This window comes from Pipistrellus kuhlii, unplaced genomic scaffold, assembly GCF_014108245.1.
Source record: "Pipistrellus kuhlii isolate mPipKuh1 unplaced genomic scaffold, mPipKuh1.p scaffold_m20_p_2, whole genome shotgun sequence".
NCBI lineage: Eukaryota > Metazoa > Chordata > Mammalia > Chiroptera > Vespertilionidae > Pipistrellus > Pipistrellus kuhlii.
Genome location: NW_023425515.1, coordinates 35,929,188 through 35,952,819, shown reverse-complemented (window position 1 = coordinate 35,952,819; position 23,632 = coordinate 35,929,188). Strand labels below are relative to the sequence as shown.

General features: G+C 36.7%; 1 protein-coding gene and 1 long non-coding RNA gene across 8 annotated transcripts in view; both read right to left on the bottom strand.

The window, feature by feature from the left end:
• Nucleotides 1-15,611: 15,611 nt before the first annotated feature.
• ATP11B (ATPase phospholipid transporting 11B (putative)) overlaps nucleotides 15,612-23,632 on the bottom strand; it is a 110,690-nt gene continuing 102,669 nt past the window's right edge. For all 7 annotated transcript variants that reach the window (XM_036448586.2, XM_045583720.1, XM_036448584.2 and 4 more), the window contains one exon: nucleotides 15,612-18,468. Coding sequence is in view for 1 of the 7 variants with exons in the window: in XM_036448583.2 (XP_036304476.1) it covers nucleotides 18,387-18,468 (82 nt within the window). In the remaining 6 variants the exon portion in view is untranslated. The remainder of the gene's footprint in view (nucleotides 18,469-23,632) is intronic.
• LOC118724885 lies at nucleotides 19,588-22,622 on the bottom strand. Its single transcript, XR_004989718.2, has 2 exons — nucleotides 21,015-22,622; nucleotides 19,588-20,788 (listed from the first exon to the last, which is right to left on the bottom strand). It is a non-coding gene; the product is annotated as an uncharacterized LOC118724885 (long non-coding RNA).

Genomic DNA, 23,632 nt, shown 5'->3' with positions numbered 1-23,632 from the left:
TTTTTTAGCTCTATTATAAACGTTATTATTTAAATGTCTTTAACATTGTGTAAGTTTAAGGTGTATAGCATGTTACTTTAATACAATTATATATTGTAATAAGGTTATCACAGTACATATAGGACAATAGTATTATTTGCATTCATTATACTGTGCCTTAGATCTCTACTGCTTACCACTCATTATAGGTTTGCATCGTAAACACCATTGATCTTGTCTCCCACTTCTCATGCCTGGTAACTACCATTTTATTGCCTTCTTTATTTTTTTCAGATTTGAATATTTTAGATTCCACATATAAGACATATCGTACAGGACTTACCTATGTCTGTCTTGTTTCAGTTAGCATACACAGTGTGCTCAAGGCTCATCTGTGTTGTTGCAAAGAGCAGCACAGCCTCCTTTCTCATGGTTAAACATTCCGCTGTACATGTGGGCATCATTTCTACCTACCCGTTGGTAGACATTTGTGTTGTTTTCATATCTTGGCTATTGTGAATAATGCTTTGTAAACCTGAGAATATACATATCTTGTTGAAGTCTTGTTTTCTATTCCTTGGGATATGTAAGAAGAAATGAAATTGCTGGATTGTACGAAAGACCTATTTTTGATTTTTTAAAATGTATCTTTATTGATTTCAGAGAGGAAGGGAGAGAAAAAGAGAAAAACATCAATTATGAGAATTATTGATTGGCTGCTTCCCCCATGTCCCTTACTGGGGATCAAGCCCACAACCCAGGCATGTATGCTTGACTGGAATTGAACCTGGGATCCTTCAGTCCACAGGCTGACACTATCCACTGAGCAAAACAAACAAGGGTTATTTTTGATTTTTTAAATAATCTCCATATTGTTTTCCATGGTGCTTGGACAATTTACATTGCCAACAATGTATGAGAATTTCCTTTTCACCACGTTCTTGCCAGCACCTGCCGTCTCATTTTCTTGATAGCTACTCTGACAGGTGTGAGGTGCTCTCATTGTGGTTCTGAGTTGCATTTCCCTGGCGATTAGCAATAGTGAGCATCTTTTCATTTGTCTGTTGGCCATTTTGATGTTCTCTTTATAAAAATGTCTACCTCTTCTGCCCATTTGGAAATTGTATTGTCTTTCTCTTTGTTAGCAAGTTGTATAAGTTCTTTATAATTTTTGGATATTAACCCTTTATCCAGTGTGGTCCGTAAAAATTTTTGCCCATTCTGAAGGCTGTCTTTTTATTTCTATTGCTGTGCAAAAGCTTAATGAGTTTGATATAGTCCTATTAGTTGATTTTTGCTTTTGTTATCATCCAAAAAAATCACTGCCAAGACCACTGTCAATGAGGTTCTTCCCTATCTTTTCATCTAGTCTTGTGGTATCAGGCCTTATGTTTAATTTTGTGTGTGCCCTGACCAGGAATTGAACCAGCGACCTTTTGGTGAATGAGACCACACTCATGAGCCACACTGGCCAGGGCATGTTTAAGTCTTTGTCTACTGTAAGTTAATTTTTATGAGTGGTATGGATACAGGGGTCCAACTTCACTGTTCGGCATATGTTTCTCCAGTTTTCCCAGCACTGTGTTGAGGAAATTATCCTTTCTTTCCTTGGGTGGTTTTGGTTCTTTGGTTAAAATTATCTGGTGTTGTATGCTGGACTTAATTCTGGGATCTCTATTCTGTTCTACTGTTCAATGTGTCTGTTACTGCGCTATTACCATACTCTTTTTTTTTTAATTACAGCTTGTAGTATAATTTGAAATCTGGAAGCGTGTTACTTCCAGGTTTATTCTTTTTTCCTCAGGATTGTTTTGGCTATTTGGGGTCTTTTGTGGTTTCACACAAATTTTAGGATTGTTTTTTATGTGAAGATTGCCTTTGGTATGTTGATTTGAATCTGTAGATAGCCTTGGGTAGTATGGCCATTTCTAACTATTCATTCTTCCAGTCTATGAACACGGACTGTTTTTCCATTTGTTTGTGTCTCATTGATTTCTTTCTTTTAAAAAAAAAAATATTTTTTTTATTGATTTTTTTTACAGAGAGGAAGAGAGGGATAGAGAGTTAGAAACATCGGTGAGAATCATCGATCACCTGCCTCTTGCACACTCCCTACTGGAGATGTGCCTGCAACCAAGGTACATGCCCTTGTCCAGAATTGAACCTGGGACCTTTTTTTAAGTCCGCAGGCCGAAGCTCTATCCACTGTGCCAAACCGGTTTCGGCTCATTGATTTCTTTCTTGTGTCTCACTGATTTCTTTCAGCAAAGTCTTCTAATTTTCAATGTACAGATTTTTCACTTCTTTGGTTAACTTTATTCCTAGGTATTTATGCACAAGAGTGGGATCATTTTGTTTCATTTTTGGATGCTTCATCATTAGTGTATGTGATTTTGGACCCTGCCTCTATCCTAAAATTATTGATTCCAATTGTTTTTAAAAATGTATTTAAAAATTTATTTTTAGGGAGAGGGAGATAAACAATGTAAGAGTGAAATATCGATTGGCTGCCTCCTGCACACCCCATACCAGAGATTGAGCCCAAAACCAGGGATGTGCCATGACCAGGAATCAAACTGGCAATCTTTGCTGCACTGGATGATGCCCAACAAACAGACACACTGGCCAGGGCATTTCAAAAAGTTTTTTGACTAACTCTTTGGGATTTCCTACATATATGACACCATATCAGCAAGTAGTTATAATTTTACTCTATCCTTTTACTTGGATGCCTTTTATTTCTTTGTTCTGCCTAAATGCTCTGGCCAGAACTTTTCAGTACTTACTGAATAGTACTAAATAAGAGTGGTGAGAGTAGGCATCCTTGTCTTGTTCCTGATCTCAAAGGAAATGCTTTCAATTTTTCTCCATTCAAAACAATGTTTGTCATATATGGCCATATTTGATCTTTATTACCCAATCTGTGAAGCGTTTTTGTGTTTAATTTTTTTTAATCATAAAAGGATTTATTTTAAGTGCTTTTCTTGAGTCTATGAAATGATGTGATTTTGATCTTTCATTTTATTGATGATTTGTTACATTTATTAATTTGCATACCTTTATCCTTGTATCCCAAGGATAAATCCCACTTAGTCATATAATCCTTTTAGTGTGATCTTAAATTTTGTTTGCTAATATTATGAGAATTTTTGCATCTATATTTATTAGGAATATTGGTCTATAGTTTTCTTGTGGTATCCTCACCTGGTTTTGAGTTCAGAAGTGTACTCACCTCCTTGATATTTAGGAATAGCTTGAGGAGAACTGGTGTTAATTATGGTGTTTAGTAGAATTCTCTAGTGAAACAACCTAGTCCTGAAGTTTTCTCTTTTGGGTGTTATTTATTCAGTTTCTTTGCTTCATTATTGGTCTGTTCAGATTCTTTTTATTTTTTCTAATTCAGTCTTGGTAGTTTGTGTTTCTATAAATTTACCCATTTTTTTTATAGGTTGTGTAATTTGTTGGCATATAACTGTTCATAATAGTCTATTATATGCATTTCTGTAGTATCCATTTCAATGTCTCCTCTTTCATTTCTTATTTTGAGTCTTTTTTTTTCTTCTGAATCTAGCTAAGGATGTGCCAATTTTGTTTATATTTTCAAAGAACAAGCTCTTGGTTTCATTGAACCTTTCTATTTTTTTATTTTTTTTATTTTTTATTTTTTTTTATTTTATTTTTTCCTGTGGAGGGGAAGAGACACACACAGAGAAACATTGATGTGAGAAACACATTGGTTGCTTCCCGCATGGGATCAAGCCTACAACCAAGATGCATGCTCTTGACCAGAATGAAACGTGGGATCCTTCAGTTTGCTGGCGGATGCTCTATCCACTGACAATCTAGGGTGAAGTATGGTTATTTTTAAATGCTCCTTTCTTTTAAACAGTGTAATTGTAAAAAATATTATTTTTTAAAGAGTTGCATTCTTCTAATTCTGACTGTCCATTTATCATCTTAGTAAGTTTTGTGTTCCAGTTTACAGAGCTCCTTTCAACAATCCTTGTATGGTAGGTAGTGGCTGTGAATTCCCTCAGCTTTTGTCTGTCTCGAAAATCCTTTGTATCTTTGAAGGATAACATGTTTTTGGCTGGCAATTTTTGTCTTTCAAAACTTCAAGCAAGTCATTCTACTCTACTGGACTGTAAAGTTTCTGCTGAGAAATCTGTTGATAGCTTAAGGGGAATTGCTTTGTAGCTTATTGTAGCCACTTTGAAATTTTGTGTATCATTGACTTTTGACTGTTGTGTCTTGGAGAAGATGTTTTTGTGTTGAGATAAGATGTTCTTTTAGCTTCATTGACTTGTATATCCAGTTCTCCAGATTTGGAAAGTTTTCAGCTATTATTTAAATATGTTCCTGCTTCCTTCTCCTTCTGGTATATCTATTAATCTTATGTTGGCTCTTCCAGGAGTCTGAAAATTCTTGTAGCACCTCTTCACTTTATAAAAATCCGTTCTCCACTTCCACCTGGAATATTTTTATTACTATCTTTGAGCTCATTTATTCCCTCCCTCTTTCATCTGATCTGTTCTTTCCAATACTTTCTAATGCATTGTTCTTCTCATTTATTGAGTTCCAGAATTTGGTTTCTTAATTTCAGTCTCTTCAATAAAGTATTCCTCGTTTGTTCATTTTATTCCTGAGATCACTGTATTGCCTTTTTGAGTTTTCTTATAGCTTACTGAATTTATTTTTTTCAAAAATGTTTAAAATAAATTTATTGTTGGAAGTATTACATATGTTCCCTTTTTACCCTTCTAGCCCCACCCCAGCATAGGCCTTCAACGGCCTATTGTCTGTGTCCATGGGTTATGCATACAAGGTCTTTGGCTGATTATCTCCCACCCTCCCCTGCCTTCCCTCCGAGATTCTGCACTCTGTTCCATGCTTCTGTGTCTCTGGATCCACTCTGTTCATCAGTTTATTTTGTTAAATTCCACATGAGTGTGATTATGTGATACTTTTCTTTCTCTGACTTGACTTATTTCACTTAGCATGATACTCTCCAAGTCTCCATGATGTCTCAAAGGGTAAGAATTCTTTAATTTTACTGCTGCATAGTATTTCATGGTATGAATGTACTACAGTTTTTTTTTTTAAATCCACTCATCTGTTGATGGGCAGGCACTGGGGCTGTTTCCAAATCATAGCTATTGTAAATTGTGCTGCTATAAACATAGGTGTGCATAAATTCTTTCTGATTGCTATTTTGGGTTTCTTATGGTTATATTTCTAGAAATGGGATCACTGAGTCAAATGGCAGTTCCATATTTAATTATTTGAGGAAACTCCATACTGTTTTCCATAATGGTTGCACCAGTCTGCATTCCCACCACCAGTGTATTAGGGTTCCCTTTTCTCCACATCTTTGCCAGCACTTGTCATTTATTGATGGTAGCCATTCTGACAGGTTGTTTTGATTTGCATCTCTCAGATGATTAGTGACTTTTGAGCATTTTTCATGTCTCTTGGCCTTCTGTATGTCTTCTCTGAAGAAGTGTCTATTTAAGTCCTTTGCCTTTTTTTAAAATTGGATTGTCTGTCTTCCTTTTGTTAAAGTGTATGAGTTCCTTATGTATTTTGAGTGTTAAGCCCTTATCAGATGTATCATTGCCAAATATGTTCTCCCATTCAGTGGGCTCTCTTGTTTTGTTGACGGACGGTTTCTTTTGCTGTGCAGAAGCTTTTTATTTTGATGTAGTCCCATTTGTTTATTTTCTGAATTTCTTCACAACAGCTATCTTGAATTTTGTTAGATCACAGTATTCTGTGTCTTTGGGTTTGGCTGCTGGAATATTGTATTTTTTGTGTGTGTGATAGTATTTGGTTTCTCTTACCATCATTAAACAGACTGGTGGAGGGAAAAAAGCAGGGGTGTTGGCAGTGAAGGGAAGTGTGTGCTTGGGGTTTGGGTGTGTCCACTGCCTGGCAGGGACATCCTCTAGTAGAGTTGGAGGTGGTCTCAAAGGTTTGTGGGCAGACCTCTTGCTAGAATCTCAGGACAGACAGCAGGAAACGTGTTTTCAACTCTGTCTGCCTTCTTCTCTTTCCTGCCTTCTAAGTTACTGCAATCACTCCTCAGAGAGAGCAACAGGTCCCTCCAGCTGCAACACAAGTGGCCAGGTGGGTCCTCCCATTCATCTTCTACCACCACTGTCCATGGTCATGGTAACCTGCTGCTGCCACGCTTTCGGATCCTCGCTCTCTTCCCTGGTCCAAGCCACGTTTGGGTGCACAGGTAGATGATGGATGATTAGTTATAGGACAAAGAGGAGGGGGAAAAGGAATGATTTACACCGCCAGGATGCGGATGTCACTCCTCACTGGCAAAAATTTTACTAAGGATTTTTGTATCTATGTTCACAGGAGATATTTGTAGTTTAATTTTTTATAATGTCTATAATTATCTGGTGTTGGTATTAGGGCAATGCTGGGCTCATAGAATTAGGAGGTATTTCCTCTGAGTCTACCTTCTGTAAGAGATTATAGAGAACTGGTGTAATTTTTTTCCTTCAATGTTTGTTAGAATTTACCAGCAAACCCTGGGCCTGCTGCTGTCTGTTTTTGAAGGCTATTAATGATTGATTAAATTGTATAAAGGTCTATTCAAATAATCTATTTCTTCTTGGGTGAGTTTTGACACATTACATCTTTCAACGAATTGGCCAGTTCATTCTAGTTCATCAAATTTGTGAGCATACAGTCCTAAACTTTATAACTTTTTTTAATGTACTTGGTATCTGTAGTGATATCTTCTCTTTCATTTTTGATATTAGTAATTTGTGTTCTTGTAGTTAGCCTGGCTTAAGCTGTATTGATCTTTTCAAAGGACAAAATTTTGGGTTCATTAATTTTGTTTCATTTCACTGATTTTTGCTTATTATTTTTTGCTTACTTTGAACTTAATTTGGTCTTTTTTAATTTCCTAGGATAGAAACTTAAAATATTGATTTTTTTTTTTACCTTTTCAAATATATATACTCAATGTTTTACATTTTCTTCTAAGCAGTGTTTTTGTTGCATCCCACAAATAAGTTGTGGTTTCCCTTTTATTTAGTGAGAAATATTGTAAATTTTTCTTGAGAATTCTTTGTGGACCCATATGTTATTTAGAAGTGTTTGATCTCCATGTATTAGGATTTTCCAGTTATTAATAGTTTAATTAGACTGTGGTCTAAGAGGAGTCATAGTATGGTTTCAAATTTGTTAAGGTGTTTCATGGGCCACAATCTGGTTGGTCTATCTTGGTGACTCTTCAATGTGAGCTTGAGAAGAATGTGTTTTCTGTCACTGTCAAATAAAGCAGTTGATAGATGCCCATTATATTCAGTTGATTGGTGCTGTTTAGTTCAACAACTCTGTCCTTACTGATTTTTGGCCTGCAGGATCTGTCATAGGGAATGTTGAAAGTTGCTAAGAGTGTAGATCTTAAAAGTACTCATCACAGCCAAGACCGGTTTGGCTCAATGGATAGAGCGTCGGCTTGGGGACTAAAGGGTCCCGGGTTCGATTCTGGTCAAGGGCATGTACCTTGGTTGCGGGCATATCCCCAGTAGGGGGTGTGCGGGAGGCAGCTGATCGATGACTCTCTCTCATCCATGTTTCTAACTCTCTATCTCTCTCCCTTCTTCTCTGTACAAAATCAATTAAAAAAAAAAAATATATATATATAAAAAAGTACTCATCACAATAAAATTTTTTATGACTGTTTGACGATGAATGTTAACTTATTAATCACTCTGCAATATATACATACAAATATAAAGTCATGCTGTACACAGGAAAGTAATGTTACATATCAATTATAGTCCAGTGTTTCCCAAACTTTTAAGATGATAGTCCAAGACCTCTCAAGAAACCTCAAGGCCATATGGTTTTAAGATAAATTCTAACAAACTTTCAAAATAGCTAATTCCTTACTATGCAAGCTTTCCCAGAAAACAAGGAAGTGAGAGGCCATCCCTGGCTCATTTTATGAAATTAATGTAATACTGACTCCAGAACCAGAAGAAAAAAAAAAATCCAATAGAGTAAATAAAATTATAAGCCCATTTTGTTTGTTTGTATGTATATGTATATGTATATATATGTGTATATATATATATATATATGTATATATATATGTATGTATGTATGTAAAATTCTAAATAAATAGTTAAATGAATCCAACATAGCACTAAAAATAATACACCATGAAGAATCAGGATTTATCTAATTAATGCATCAGAAAAATCCATCAATACACTTGTCCACATTAATGAATGAGAAAGGAATTTAATATAACTAGTGGCCCGGTGCATGAAATTCATGCACGGGGGTTGGGGGTGTCCCTCAGCCTGGCCTGCACCCTCTCAAATCTGGGGCCCCACAGGGGGACATTCCTCTTACAATCAGGGATCAATGGCTCCTAACTGCTCACATGCCTGATTGCCCCTAATCACTCTGCCTGCCAGCCTGCTCATCCCAACTGCCCCCCCCTTGCCAGCCTGCTCACCCCCAAATGCTACCCCTGCCGGTCTGATAGCTCCCAACTGTCCCCCCTGCTGGCCTGCTCACCGCCCAATGCCCCCCACTGCCAGCCTGCTCGCCCCCACCTCGCTGGCCTGCTCACTTCCAACTGCCCCCACCCTGCCAACCTGCTTGCCCCCAAATGCCACTCCTGCCAACCTACTTGCCCCCAACTGCCCCCCTCCACCCGCCTGCTCACCCCCCAACTGCACGCCCACTCCCCCGCCCCCCGCCCATGGCCACCTGCCTGCCCACCCTGCCAGGGCTCCGTGATCAATGATGCAGAGGGAAGCCCTGCCACCAGGCCTGCGCTCACCATTGATCCCCGCCCACTCAGAGGCCCTGGCCACCCGGCTGGGGCCTGGGATCAATGGCAGAGCAGAGGCAGGTGTTTCCCACCCGGCCTGCCCTCTGCCATTAATCCCCAGATGGTAGTCCAGAAGGTCTCTGGCCTAATTAGCATAGTACCCTTTTATTAGTATAGATTTTAATTGAAGCAGAACAATCATTTTGCAGAGTTCAATACCTGTCTATAAGTGTTAGCAAGATAGGACTAGAAAGGAATATTCTTAATTTGGTAAAAGTTACATATATTCAAACCTACAGCAAATATCACAATATATGGGTAAACCTCAGACACTCCCTTTAAGATAAGAAACAAGATTAAGAGAGCCGTTATTACCACAAATGTAAAACATAGTATTGGAAAGCCTGCCTAACAAGGGCATAAAAGGGGAATAAAAGTATATGCCCAAAATATTTACAGACCAAACAAAACACCTTTAAGTAATCCAGGGATTAAAAAAAAGCAGAAAGGAAATATTCTGATTCAAATGACAAGGAAAATAAAATTTGTGGGATGTATCTTAAGCAGTGTATCTTAGAGGGAAATGTATAGGTTTAGTGATGGACAAAAAAAGGTTTAATTATTGGACAGATATGCACAAAAAAAAGAAACTGGACCACCTTCTTAAACCAGACACGACAATGAACTCAAAATGGATTAAAGACTTAAATGTTAGACTTCAAATCATGAAAATCCTAGAAGAAAACACAGGCAATAAAATCTTGTACATTTCTTGTAGCAGTATTTTTTCCTGATATATTTCCTCAAGCAAGGGAAACAAACAAAATAAATGGAGCCACATCAAACTAAAAAGCTTTTGCACACCAAAGGAAACCAACAACAAAATGAAAACACAATCCACTGAATGGGAGAACATATTTGCTGATACATCTGATAAGGGATTAATATCCAAAATTTATCCAAATTCAACATGAAAAAAACTCCAATCCATTTATGAAATGGGCAAAGGAACCAAATAGACTCTTCCCCAGAGAGGACATACAGATGGCCCATAGACATGAAAAGATGTTCAATGTCATTAATCATTAGATAAATTTAATGGCAGAATGGCTATCATCAATAAATCACCAAACCAGTGTTAGCAAGAATTTGGAGGAAAGGAAACCCTCATGCACTGCTGATGGGAATGCAGATTGGTGCAGCCAACTGTGGTGATTCCTCAAAAAATGAAAAATCGAATTGCCTATGACCCAGAAATTCCACTTCGGAGAATACATCTGAAAAAAGCCCCAAAACTAATTTGAAAGAATATATGCACCCCTATGTTCATTGCAACGTTCTTTACAGTAGCCAAGATTTGGAAAGAGCCCAAGTGCCCATCAGTAGAAAAGTGGATTAAAAAGCTGTGGTACATTTATACAATGGAATGCTACTCAGCCATAAAAAAGGAAATCTTACCTTTTGTGACAGCATACATGGACCTGGAGAGTATTATGCTAACTGAAATAAGCCAGCCAAAAAAAGACAAATGTCATATGATTTCACTTATATGTGGGATCTAGTGAACAAAACAACAAAATAGTAACAGACACATAGATACAGAGAACACACTGACAGATATCAGAGGGAAAGAGGGTTGGGAACTGGGTGGAAAAGGTGATGGGATTAAGCAAAGAAAAAACAAACATACATAGATGCAGACAACAATATGGTGATTAAGAGGGAAAAAGGGGTAGGGGAAATTGAAGTTAAAGGTTGATGGAACGAGTCTTAACTGTATGATGTAGAATTATATATCTGAGACCTGCATAATTTTATTGTTACCCACCCCAAATTTAACGAAAGGTTTAATTAAAATCAATTATCTATAATTCAAAAAATCCATAGAAGAAAAGCAAATTTAAACCAAAATAGAAATATAGAATTATAAAGATGAGCAGAAAAGGCAATAAAATAGAAAAGAAACAGTGGATAAAGTTAACAAAGGCAAAAGTAGATTGGTTAAAAAGATTAATAAAAAAGTTGGTTAAACCCCTAACAAAACTGGTCAGGTAAAAAGCCAGGGAAAAGCTATCAATATATATATTAAAAAGCAGGAATATTATAGATACCATTGTCATAACAATAATCAGAATGTTCTAGACAACTTTATATAAAAAATATTTGCAGTTACATGAAGTAGACAAGTTTCTTAAGATACAATTTACCAAATTTGACAAAAGAAATAGAAAATATGAATACTTATGTATTTGTTTCAGAAATTGAATTTGTGGTAAAAATGTCCCCAAATATAAATTCTAGGCCCACATAACCTAAATGGTAAATATTGGCCAAAATATTAAAAAGAGAAATAACACCAACATTCGTACAAAAACTCTTTCAAAAAAGAGGGGAGGAGGAAACACTTTCCAAACTATTTTATCAGGCCAGTATAACCCAAACACCAAAACCTGGTAAAGATATGGTAAGAAAATGAAATTACAGATCTACTAGTATATCCTTTATAAGTACGTATACATAAGAAGTCCTTATCACAGTGTAACTATATTAGAGACTATAAAATATTTCTGTGTATCTGAAACCTGTATAATTTTAGAGAAATTGAAGACATGAACTAAATGGACAGTTGTATCTTGCTTGTGGATTAAATGACTCAATATTGTTAAGATGTCAGTTCTTTCCAAATTGATTTGGAAGTCATAATAAAAATATTAGGATTTTTTTCATTTAGAAACTGATCACATAATTCCAAAATTTACTTGAAAATGCAAAAGACCTAGGATAGCCAAAAGAAGCTTCATGGTAGAGTTAGAAGTTATACTACCTGGTTTCAAAGGTAAGTATACTAATAAAAGGGCAATATGCTAATTAGACCGGGAGAACTTCCGGACATCCTTCTGGACAAAGCCATGGGGGTGGGGCAGAGGCAGAGGCGATTAGGAGTGAGCAGACTGCAGAGGGGGAGTCAGTTGGGGGTGAGCAGGCCAGCGGGAAGTTGGGGGCAAGCAGCTGGCAAGGGGGGGCAGTTGGGGGCCATCAGGCTGGGGGGGGGGGGCAGTTGGGGGCGATCAGGCCTCCAGTAGGGGCAGTTAGGGTGATCAGACCAGAAGGGGGGCAAATTGGGGGTGACCAGGCCAGCAGGCAGAGTGATTAGGGGTGATCAGGCAGTCAGGTGAATGGTTAAGAGCCAGCAGTCTCAAATTGCAAGAGATATCTGGCCTGGACTGGTTTGGCTCAATGGATCAAGCATCGGCTTGGAGACTGAAGGGTCCCGGGTTCGATTCCGGTTGAGGGCATGTACCTTGGTTGCGGGCACATCCCCAGTAGGGGGTGTGCAAGAGGCAGCTGATTGATGACTCTCTCTCATCGATGTTTCTAACTATCTCTTTCCCTTCCTCTCTGTACAAAATCAATAAAATATATTAAAAAAAAAAAAAAAGAGAGAGAGAGAGAGAGAGAGAGAGAGAGAGATGTCTGACTGCCAGTTTAGGCCCAATCCCACAGGGCAGTAGGACATCCCCCAAGGGGTCCCAGATTGAAGAGGGTGCAGGCCAGGCGAGCAATTACGCCCCTCCCCCGCCCCGTGCCCGAATTTCATACACCGGACCACTATTACAGCTGTGGTGATCAAGACAGTTTGCTATTAGTGAACATAAATGAACAGAATATGAGAGTCCAGAAATAGACCCATATTTACATAGCAAATTAATTTTAAAGAGGCACCAAAAAAATTAAATGGAGATGTATATTTTCAACAATGAGAATAAATAAACATATCTTTATGGGGATTAGCTTCACATCATACACATGAATGAATTTGAGATGGATCACAGACAAACATAAAAGATTATAATGCTTTCAGAGAAAAAAAAGGATAATTTCTTCATGACCTTGGAATAGACAGAACAAAAAAAGAACATAATAAAGGAGAAAAAATATTGACTACATAAAAAATAAAGTACTTTGTTCCCCAAAGTCACCATGAAGAAAACACAGAGGTAAGCCACAGACAAGGGAGAAATGCTAGCAAAAGACTTACATCTTTACATAAAGGATTCCAAAGACTCTGTATTGACAAGAAGCCTAAATAAAAAGTGTCCAGAGACATAAACATTTCAAAAAAAGGACAAATTGCAATAAGCATATGAAAAAGAGTTAAATATCATTTGTCATCATGCAATTTAAAATCATGGGAGCTAATAGACATCTGGAATTCTCATGACTGTACATAAATGTACATAAAATGGCACATACAATCATTTTGGAAAACTTTATGGCCCAACAATCCTATTAGTTATTTCATAATGAAATGAAAATATGTCCACAAAGCATGTTCATAACTATATATAACCACCTCAAACTCCAAATAATCCAAGGGTCCATAAACAAGAGAAAGGATGAGTAGAATGTTCATAAAATGAAACACCACTGAGTAGCAAAAACAAACGGGGAGGTATATGTAACAACATGAATGAAAAGTATTTTGAGTAATAAAGACCCCTACAAAAGTGAACACCTTGTATAATTCCACTTTTTTTAAAAAAATTCAAGGACAGTTAAGACTTTCCTATGAAGAGAGAACACAGGAATATGGTTGCTAAGGTCAGGGAGGGAGGAATACATTCCAGGGAACTTTTTGGGATGATGGGAAGGTTCTTTACTGGGTTGAGGAATGATTGCCAGCAAACGATAGAACATAATCCTAAAGTCTATGCACTTCGTTGTAGACAAATTTTACTTGAATACAAACCACTTTACCTCCAGAATCAGTTTTAAAAAGTCTGCTTTATCAGAGGGCTCTCTGCCACTCCCCAAAAGAGCTGTTTGGAGACATGTGGACTTATCTCCATTTACAGTAACTTTGTCTTTTAAGTCAGTTAGCTCTTAAGAATAAAACTTGAATTGCTTTTAAATTTACTAAATTTTATGGTGAAATGCTGCTCATAAAATTTTTTGTCCTAAATCTCTTATTAAAAATACAATCCATCATATCTATATAACAAAAGCCCATGTGACCATTCTGGCAGAACAACAGGTCACTATGACACGCACTGACCACCAGGGGGCAGATGCACAGCGCAGGAGCTGCCCCCCTGTGGTCAGTGCGCTCCCAGAGGAGGAGCACTGCTCAGCCAGACGCCAGGCAGTGGTGAGAGCCCCTGTGCGGCAGCGCTAGGAGCAGCGAACAGGCAGGTGGTAAGGAGGGATGGTCCCAGACTGTTAGCGGACGCAGGCTGGGCTGAGGGACCTCCCTCCCCCAGTGCACAAATATCCTGCACCGGGCCTCTAGATATATAATAAAAGCTGAAATTACCCTAAAGGTTGTCTAAACTAGGGGTGTCGAACTCAATCAGAGAAGGGGCCAAAATCTAAAATCCAGCCTAAATCGCGGGCCGAATGGTTTACTGAACAGTCATAAACTGTCATTGTGATGGAAACGCAGTGGAGTGCAGTGATGACAGCGCGGTGCGGGCCACATTGCAAGGCCTGGCGGGACGGATTTGGCCCGCGGGCCTTGTGTTTGACACATGTGGTCTAAACCCTCACCTCCTTTAAAGAAAACTATGCTTAGATGAAGTGACCTTTCCAGGATCGTATTCATTTCAGAAATAAAAATATGTTACATATATCACACACCTTTGCAAATACTAATTCTTGGGCAAAGATAACAGCTTACCTTTAAATGAAAGTTGGTTAAACAATTATGTGTGTTTTAACTGGCAACTGAGCAAGCATCAGGAATAACAATTGTCATTAGAAGGTTAGAATATTTTATATGTAAATATGCACTATCAGTTATATTTTATTTTTTAAATATGTTTTTTTATTGATTTCAGAGAGGAAGGAAGAGACCTTCATGAGAGAGAATCATTGATCGACTGCCTCCTACCAGGGATCAAGCCCACAACTCTGAGCATGTGCCCTTGATTGTAATCAAACCTGGAACCCTTCAGTCTGCAGTCCAACATCCTATCCACTGAGCCAAACTGGCTAGGGCTGTTATATTTTAAGGAAAGCATGTATTTTCCATGGACCAAGGCATTTCCAAATTCTCCCTGGCTAGCTATTCATGAAAGATGCACTTTCTAGTTCAAAAGTGTTGGTCTTTACAGCTGGTACATTTTTATCAAGCCCCCTTTTCAGGGGCTGTACTGATCCTCTATACACCTGTGTAACCAAACAACTTTGAAAACTGCAGTTAGAGAAAAGCATAATGGTATTACAACGCAGGGTAAATGTAGTAAAATGTATTTCAACACACATTTGGCAGTGCTGGTTGTGATGAGCAGAGGCTTAACATGCTTAAATGATGAAAAAACACTTAATTATATAGGAAAAATTTTATTAGATAAATATAATTTCATAAACTTTAAAAATTACTGAGATCTGTACAATAACTACATTTACTAAAAATGCAGAAAATTTTTATAGGCTTATATACTAGACAGCCACAGTGTCTGAGGTCCAAAATTTAAACTAAGTGTTCTACAGTTACTAATTCCTCATAAAAATCTTACAGTCACCATTATTACAAACATATAATTAATTATGCTCTATTTTTGTAGGAATGTCATTCAAGTTATCTCACATAAACAACACATTAGTAATGTTTCATTTTTATGAAAATAGATTAACTCATTTCAGGATAGAAATAAGTGTCTCTAAAAGGGGACCCAAATTAATAAAACACGATTTACATAACTCTTTGGTGTTTCTTTCATCAGTACCTAGTATATCATACACCAAATTGTTCTTTACATAAAAAATACTAACATGAATGATTTCCCTTTTCCCTCAGACCCCAATCACTTTCAGACTAGCATACTTGAAAAAGTTGGTGTAATTTAAATTTTTTACTACACTTGACTCCTGCCTATCAGATAAGAGTCTCAAGTTTATCACACATGCCCAATAGCCCAATTTCACAACCTTATGCAGCAGAAAACACCCTGGTGTAAGTGAAAGTATTTCTGAACAGGGTGATGTGTCTCTTTTATCTTCTAACCAGGACAGTGCCAGAGCTTGGGTCAGGTCTGGGAAGCCTTCGGATATAATGGAAATTGAAACCCAAGGCGGATGGTTTTTAAGAGAAATTCACACTGTAAATTCTCCTCTTTCTTCATTCTTAACCTGGCAGCAAACCTGTAGTTCTACCAGCCAACACCCTGCCCCCCCTTACCCCCCCCCCCCCCCCCCCCAGGTGAACCTAATGCTTGCTAACGCTGCGCAGGGTGCTGAGTCATAAAACAGCTGACGGGCCATTTTGGAAACTGACTTGGTGCTCGCTACTATCTTCAGTGGTACAGCCGGCAGGCAAACACGTGAAGGAAAACAGATCTGAGACCAATAATTAACTAGTAATAACACATGTAGCATCTTACCCTGGTTTTGGCAGATAAGAGTAAGTTAATTAACATTGTATTTTCCAAAGGATTTTAAATAAATATGCAAAGGGGAAATTTTCTGAGATTCCTGGTTATGTAGTAAAAGTTTTACAATATGAGTATATTGGCAATAGAAAACTATTGGAAACTTACAGACAACACTGATATTCTCTTAAATAGAAGAAAACCTTTTTTCTTACAGTTATAAGATAATCTTCCTTTAAGTGGAGTAGGTTTTGAACAAAAGAATAGGGTAAGCATTATCAGTAGATGCATTTACATTTTTAAATATAAAGCTTTGAAATAACGTCAAACAGGAATGCAGGAAATTACATCAACCACACCTTGACCTAAGCACCATACAGGTCAGCTGACTTGCCTTGCTGCAGTGGTGAGAGACTTCTTGATGGCTTAGTAGTCCTTCTCTAGTGTCAGCAGTCAGTCTAGTTGATGGCAAATAAACACTGCTAGGTAGATATAATTGAATGTCATTTTGTTATAAGACATTCTAAGGAAAGCAAATTCCATAATATCCTCCATGAAATTAAACTACTGAATATTTTTAGCAATATTTCCTATTCTGGAATGTGAATTGGTAAGTGTAGCCAATGTACATTTTATTGGGCTAATTTGGAGTATTTAAGTTAAAGAAAAGCTATTTATAAAAATTAATATTTAAGCTGAAATTCACAACACAATATTCTTGCATTATTGAAACAAAGGTTATTTTAGCAAGAAAATAGTTTACCAATGAGCCAAGGTAAAGTCTTAATTCTTGACTATTCCCTATTAACCCAATTCAAGAAGTCTAATATTCATGAAATGAGGGAAGGGGTGGAAGGCTGCAAAATAAATCTTTAAAAGAGAATTATTTTGTCAACTGTATGGAAAACTTTAGCAAAACCTTATTTAACCATTTCCATATAGTTTAAATGTATATGTACACAATCTTTAATATGCTTAGGGCTGGGTAATAGTTCTTAAACGGTAAAATTTAGCGTTTTAGACTTTGTTTCACTTACATTCTTTAGCCATACCTGCAAATATACCTTATATTGAAACACTGGGCAGATTTCCCTTTGCTGTAGTAGTCTGCCATAACTCAGATAACATATACTAACTTAAAAATAACAGGATTCTTATCTGAGATCCTTTACACTATAATCTAGCTTACTGAAAGGCAAGCCACAGAAAGAGGCTCTTCTCTTTATTTTTTATTTAATTACTCCAACATTCTGATTTGCACAATTAAAAGTGTTTGCAATATTTAAATACTGTCCAAACTTACTTTTTATTGATATAGTTGAACTTTACAACAGTGTCATAAAATATTATAAACAATGTTTAGAGAAAAAAAGCAAATTTAAATATATTAACTAGATTAAAGCATGCAAAAGATTAAATGAAAACACATCAAATAATAATATGATAATGATACCAATTTACCCACTTTATATTCTGCCATAAAAATATCAGTAAACATCAATTTGAAATTTGGTGAATGGGCTTGATTCCCGATTTATGTATAAGATATAATACACACTTTGCATGTATATGGTTAACTTTACTGGTGTGTTACGTACATTAAGAGCAGTTTGGTACTGGTATATATTTACTACCCACAGTGCAGTAAATAATGGTTAGAAATGCATTCTCCTAATTTCCTCTATGTACTTAGAAAGCAGTAATGAATTCACAACATGGGTCACTAAGGGACCAAAATTTCTTACTATTCACATTTACTTTTCCCATGAAAAGCTTCAAATATAATTCTAATAAAAAAATAGAGTTTTCAAGGCAAACTTTTCAGCATAATTTACAGAAGCAGATTTAAATAGAAGACTCAACAAGTAAGCTAATACTTAAAAATACAATTAACTAGGAATTACCTTTTCAACCTTGTTATTAAAATATGGTGGCCTCAGCAAGAGGCTAAAATGCCATTAGGAGCCCCACAAACACAAGGGACAACCCAAATTGATGGAAAATGTCTGTTCTCAAATTTTAACACGTTCAGGTTTAAATTAAAGGGGTTGAGAGTGGCTCATATAAATCCCTTTTTGTTCGCCATTGTAACTTTGAGTGGGTATGAACTACAGAGATTTCAGGAAGTAATTCTGCAGAGCTGGTGTGGCCATTACCAGGATGTCACACTGAATTTTAGGAAAGAAGTTGAATGGTTCCCACAAAGCACTACTGCTCTTTTAACAAGTAGATGAGTCCATTGTGGAGAGAGTCAAGATGCTCCTGTCGTTGGTATTGAAAGGATCCGATGCACTCCATAATCTAAATAACAATAAGAGAAAAGTTTGCTCACCAGGACCTATGTTTTAATGGAGAAAAAAAAAAAATGTATTCTAAAACTTAGAACCAAAATGCAATTTGAATATTAAAATAATCATTAATTTTTAAATGCTAAAAGGAAGTACTTCATACTTGATGAGTTTAACAAACATTTCATTTATTTTATACAAAATTTGAGGAAAATAATGCTCTAATCATTATCTATCTACCTATCTATCTATCTATCTATCTATCTAAAAGCCTAAGCGACCTGACAACAGGCTGGTTGCTATGATGTACACTGACCACCAGGGGGCAGATGCTCAATGCAGGAGCTTCCCCCTGGCGGTCAGTGCGCTCCCACAGTGGGAGCACTGCTCAGCTAAAGGCAGGTGCCAGACACTGGGTTCACAGCTGGCCAGTGCAGCTGTGGCGGCAGGAGCCTCTCCTGCCTCCGTGGCAGAGCTGCTGAGCGGCAGCAGTGGGTGGCAGGCACAGCAGGGCCAGGATGAGTGGGAGAGGCACGCCGCCCAGCCTGGGCTTTTCCCTGCCCACCTGCCCCTTCGTGCACTACATCCCCCAGGGGTCCTAGATTGTGAGAGGGTGCAGGCCAGGCTAAGGGACTCCACTGGTGCACAAATCTGTGCACTGGGCCTCTAGTATAAAAATAGCCAAAATGTAGACATTCATTAGCATTAAAACATTTTCTATAGGTAGCAGAATATAAGACTCTTTTAAAATATTAATTTAAAAAATAAGTATGTTGCCGAAACCGGTTTGGCTCAGTGGATAGAGCATCGGCCTGCGGACTGAAGGGTCCCAGGTTCGATTCCGGTCAAGGGCATGTGCCTTGGTTGCAGGCACATCCCCAGTGGGAGGTGTGCAAGAGGCAGCTGATCAATGTTTCTCTCTCATCGATGTTTCTGACTCTCTGTCCCTCTCTCTTCCTCTCTGTGAAAAAATCAATAAAATATATTAAAAATAAATAAAAAAATAAGTATGTTATTAAGAGTTATGCAGTGAAAAGCAACTTGGCTATATTATGATATCACAGAAGCAAACAAATATCACACCAAAAAATTTGGAACAAAATAGCAGTATGTTCTTAATTTATTTCTTTTCAGCTATAAATTCTATTCTAAAGATTTTAGCATAATTAGTTTGAATGTAGTGAATGATTTATTCAATAGGCATCAAAGACACCTCTAAGTCTAATGAAATTAGGGTTTTCATTTAATTAAGAACAAATGATCTTTTACCGGTCTGGAAAAGTCAACTACTGTCTGAATGATAAGGCCCATAAAGCATCTTCTATATATATATAAAAACCTAATATGCAAAATGTCCTCTCAGTTGTCGACAGACCAAAGTCAATGTGTCGCTATGACATATGCTGACCACCAGGGGGCGGCGCAAAACAAAGGAAAGCCCTGGCTGGCAGTCAAGGAAGGGAGGGCCCTGCCAGCAGCTGGCAGCCAGGAGGGACCCTACCTCTGCATGAATTTTGTGCACTGGGCCTTTAGTTCATTACATAATACTTATGTGCAGCTGTATTAATTTAAGCTTAAGTAACTTAAGATCAAAAATAGCCTGTCATACTTAAAAAAGCCTAACCTACTTTAAAGATTACCAAGTCAAAGCAACTTTTCTTAAAGACTAAAAGAACTTAAAATAAGTACATTTTATGTACTTTCCTTAAACAAAGATGCGAGAGAAGAGATTAACATTTAAAATGGCTCATATTCACTTTCTGCTGTTTGAAGACAGCGGTCTCCAATCAGTGGCCCCGAAAGATTGCTGACCACTATTCTAAGAGACTCTGTATGTTCAAATTTAAATCAATTAAGTGAGCAGTCATAATGACGTTTGGAACCTGGAAATTTTACGAAGTTGGCATAGAGGAAAACAAACAACAAGCATACCAATGGTTTACAGAACTTACTAGTTTCCAGAAAACCTTAAACAGTATCTACCTTAATTTAAGGAAAGGCTTGTTAACTACTCTATTTCTAGCACCCAGAACTGCACCTAGTACGTAGTAGGCACTCAGTATTTGTAAAATACATGAATGAAACGAACTATGAATATTTCTTAGAATAAGTATTCGTGCAGGAAAAAGTGTGCTCAGACATATATGATAAAACATAAGTATCAACACCTCAATCATATATCAATTATTAACTCCTTTCTAATTAGAAAACAGTTTTGATTAGGATGAATTAACTGTTGATAAAACACAAACAGAAAATAATTTATTGCTAAAAAACCCCAGCTCTTTAGGGTATAACATGACATAGCCTTTCATATAGCACCTTGATGCTACCTTTTAAAAAAAACATTTTATTGATTTTTTTACAGAGAAGAAGGGAGAGGGATAGAGAGAAACATCAATGAGAGAGAAACATCAATCAGCTGCCTCCGGCACACCCCCTACTGGGAAAGTGCCCCCAACCAAGATACATGCCTTTGACCAGAATTGAACCTGGGACCCTTGAGTCCACAGGCCAACGCTCTATCCACTGAGCCAAACTGGTCAGGGCTGATGCTACCTTTGAAAACAAGCTTGCAAAATGGCAAATTCCTTTGATAATCAAATATAAGTAGAACTTATATGTCTGGATAGTAAAAGATCAATCAGCAGAGAAATCTGTCCTATAAAAGCACTAGTTATATTTCTGAAGTGATGCCCTTTTATGTTTAATATGTTAATGGAATAGGCCAAGGGCTTCTACATCTGGTAACAAGTATCAGCCTTGCCCTACCACTTAAATTAGACATAAAATAGAAATGTAGAATAAAGGCTGCTTCAAAATCAAAATAGAAATGCCAAAAATATTTCACTAATACAATTACATGTAAAAAACAGGAATAAAACTCTATGTATCAAAATAACTTTCAAAGTTCAAAAATAACCTTAATAGAATTATGACAATTTTCTATAGCCCTTTGATAACACCAATTAGTTTTACATATTATATGATTTTTACCACTAGAAAAAATAAAAGAACAGATCTCAAAAACACTTTTTAGATTATTAATTTAAACAACAAAAAGGAGATAATTAAAGTAGCATCTGATAATTATAACCTTAGATGTTGGACAAAATTAGAAAGATATTTACAGTCTGTGAAATAAGATATTGATTGCTGTTAAAGATTTTAAGAAAATAAAAAAATAAAGTCCTACAAAAAAAAAGAATATGATATAATTCTAAGTGAAAAAGAAGTATGGATGTTACCAGCCAGCTTTAAGAGAACAGGCTGAAATAAATCTCATAATGCCTGGGGCAGGCTCAAGAGAAATAATGCAGTAAAAAATGACTATGTAAAAATAATGGAGGCATATTACCTAAACAATATCAAGAAAGTGGGAGCATATATAACACAGAAAAATATTATTGGCTCACTTAAAATTAATTCTAGTTTCTTTGTAATAGTGAAGATGTATCCTGTCATTAATGAGAACTTCCTGTTGAAGTAGAAAATTTAAAAATTCTGTGACATTAGAGATATATATAGTATTCTTTTATTCTAACTCCCACCTTCATTCTATGCAATAAAGCTGTCTTAGTAAGTTAAATAATATACATTCAGTCCTTTTGGAACTTCCTTTGGGGAACTTTTTGGCCTGGCACATGACAAAGCTGCTATCTTATAATGCATTTTACAATACAATTGTGTAAGTCATAACATGTAAATCCCAATAAATTTAGCTACTCATAGTAATTCTTTTATGTGGAATAAAATTATTACAAAATGATATCACAGCATTATGAGAATATTTTTGATTAAGTTATGATAAATAAGTAGGACTGAAACAACAGACATTACATTAACATAAAAAAGCTATTTACAAATGCAACTGTACCATAAAGACGTGGCTACAATTAAAGGCAAGTGGGAACTATCAAGTTCACCAGGAAAAAGTTACCTGAATTTTATCATACATGATAAATATCATACTTATCATTTTTAAAACATAAAGCTAACCAAATACTAAAAATTCCTTTATCAACAGGTAAGAGTTGTGCCTCCTCCACCCTTCATTCTCTATTCTTGTACTTTCTTTTAAAAAAAAGTGTTTACTGATTTCAGAGAAAGGAAGGGAAAAGGGGAGAGAGACAGGAACATCAATGATGGAGAATCATTGATCATTGCCCCCTGTGAAACCCAGGCATGTGTCCTAAGTGAGAATGGAACCAGTGACCTTCTGATTCATGGGTTGACGCTCAACCACTGAACCACACCAGCCGGCTTTTATTTCTTCTTGCTATACTTTCCAACCTTTTCCAAGCCATGGCACATATAGAAAGTGATACTATTCACACGGTTCACTACGGACAATGGAAATCACCATCTATCCATGCTCATCTGTAACCCTTCATGCACAGCAGTGCATTGCTGCTTTGATTTTAAGAATATATCATCGACCTAAAGAACACCAAAGTGTGAAAACTTATTACTACTCCTTAATATCCCCTAAATAATATCTCCTAAATAATAAATCCCTTGGGAAAATATATGAAGAAATGAATACATTTCACTTTTAAATTTATCAAAAAACTGCATTGTTTGTTGTGACCCAAAAAAGCCATCACTGATAAATCTTTTAAGAAACAGATTTGGGCCTGGCCAGCATTGCTCAGTGATTGAGCATCAACCCATGAATCAGGTGGTCACGGTTTGATTCCTGTCGGGGCACATGCCTGGGTTGTGGGATTAATCCTCACTGGGGGGCATGCAGGAGGCAGTCAATCAATGATTCTTTCTCATTATTGATGTTTCTCTCTCTCTCCCCCTCTTTCTTCCTCTCTGAAATCAATAAAAATATATATTATATATATATATTTAAAAAACAGATTTTGGAAGAGACAAAAATGCAAAGATTCTAATAAACCATAATTTAAAGAGCCTATTCTAGCTTAACAACTTTTAATTAGACCATAAATACAAAGTAAAAATTTAAAAATCACAACTGATTATAAACCTTATTACAGAGATAAAAAGGAGTAGGAAAACAGCAATATAGTCTTATGTGTTTATAAATACCTCAAAGTCTCAAATGACTGACTATAAAATATAGACCAAGAATAAGAAAAGCAAAATCTTTTGATTTTACTATTATAGGTAGATTATTTTGTACTGGTAAATACAAAACCCAACCAAAC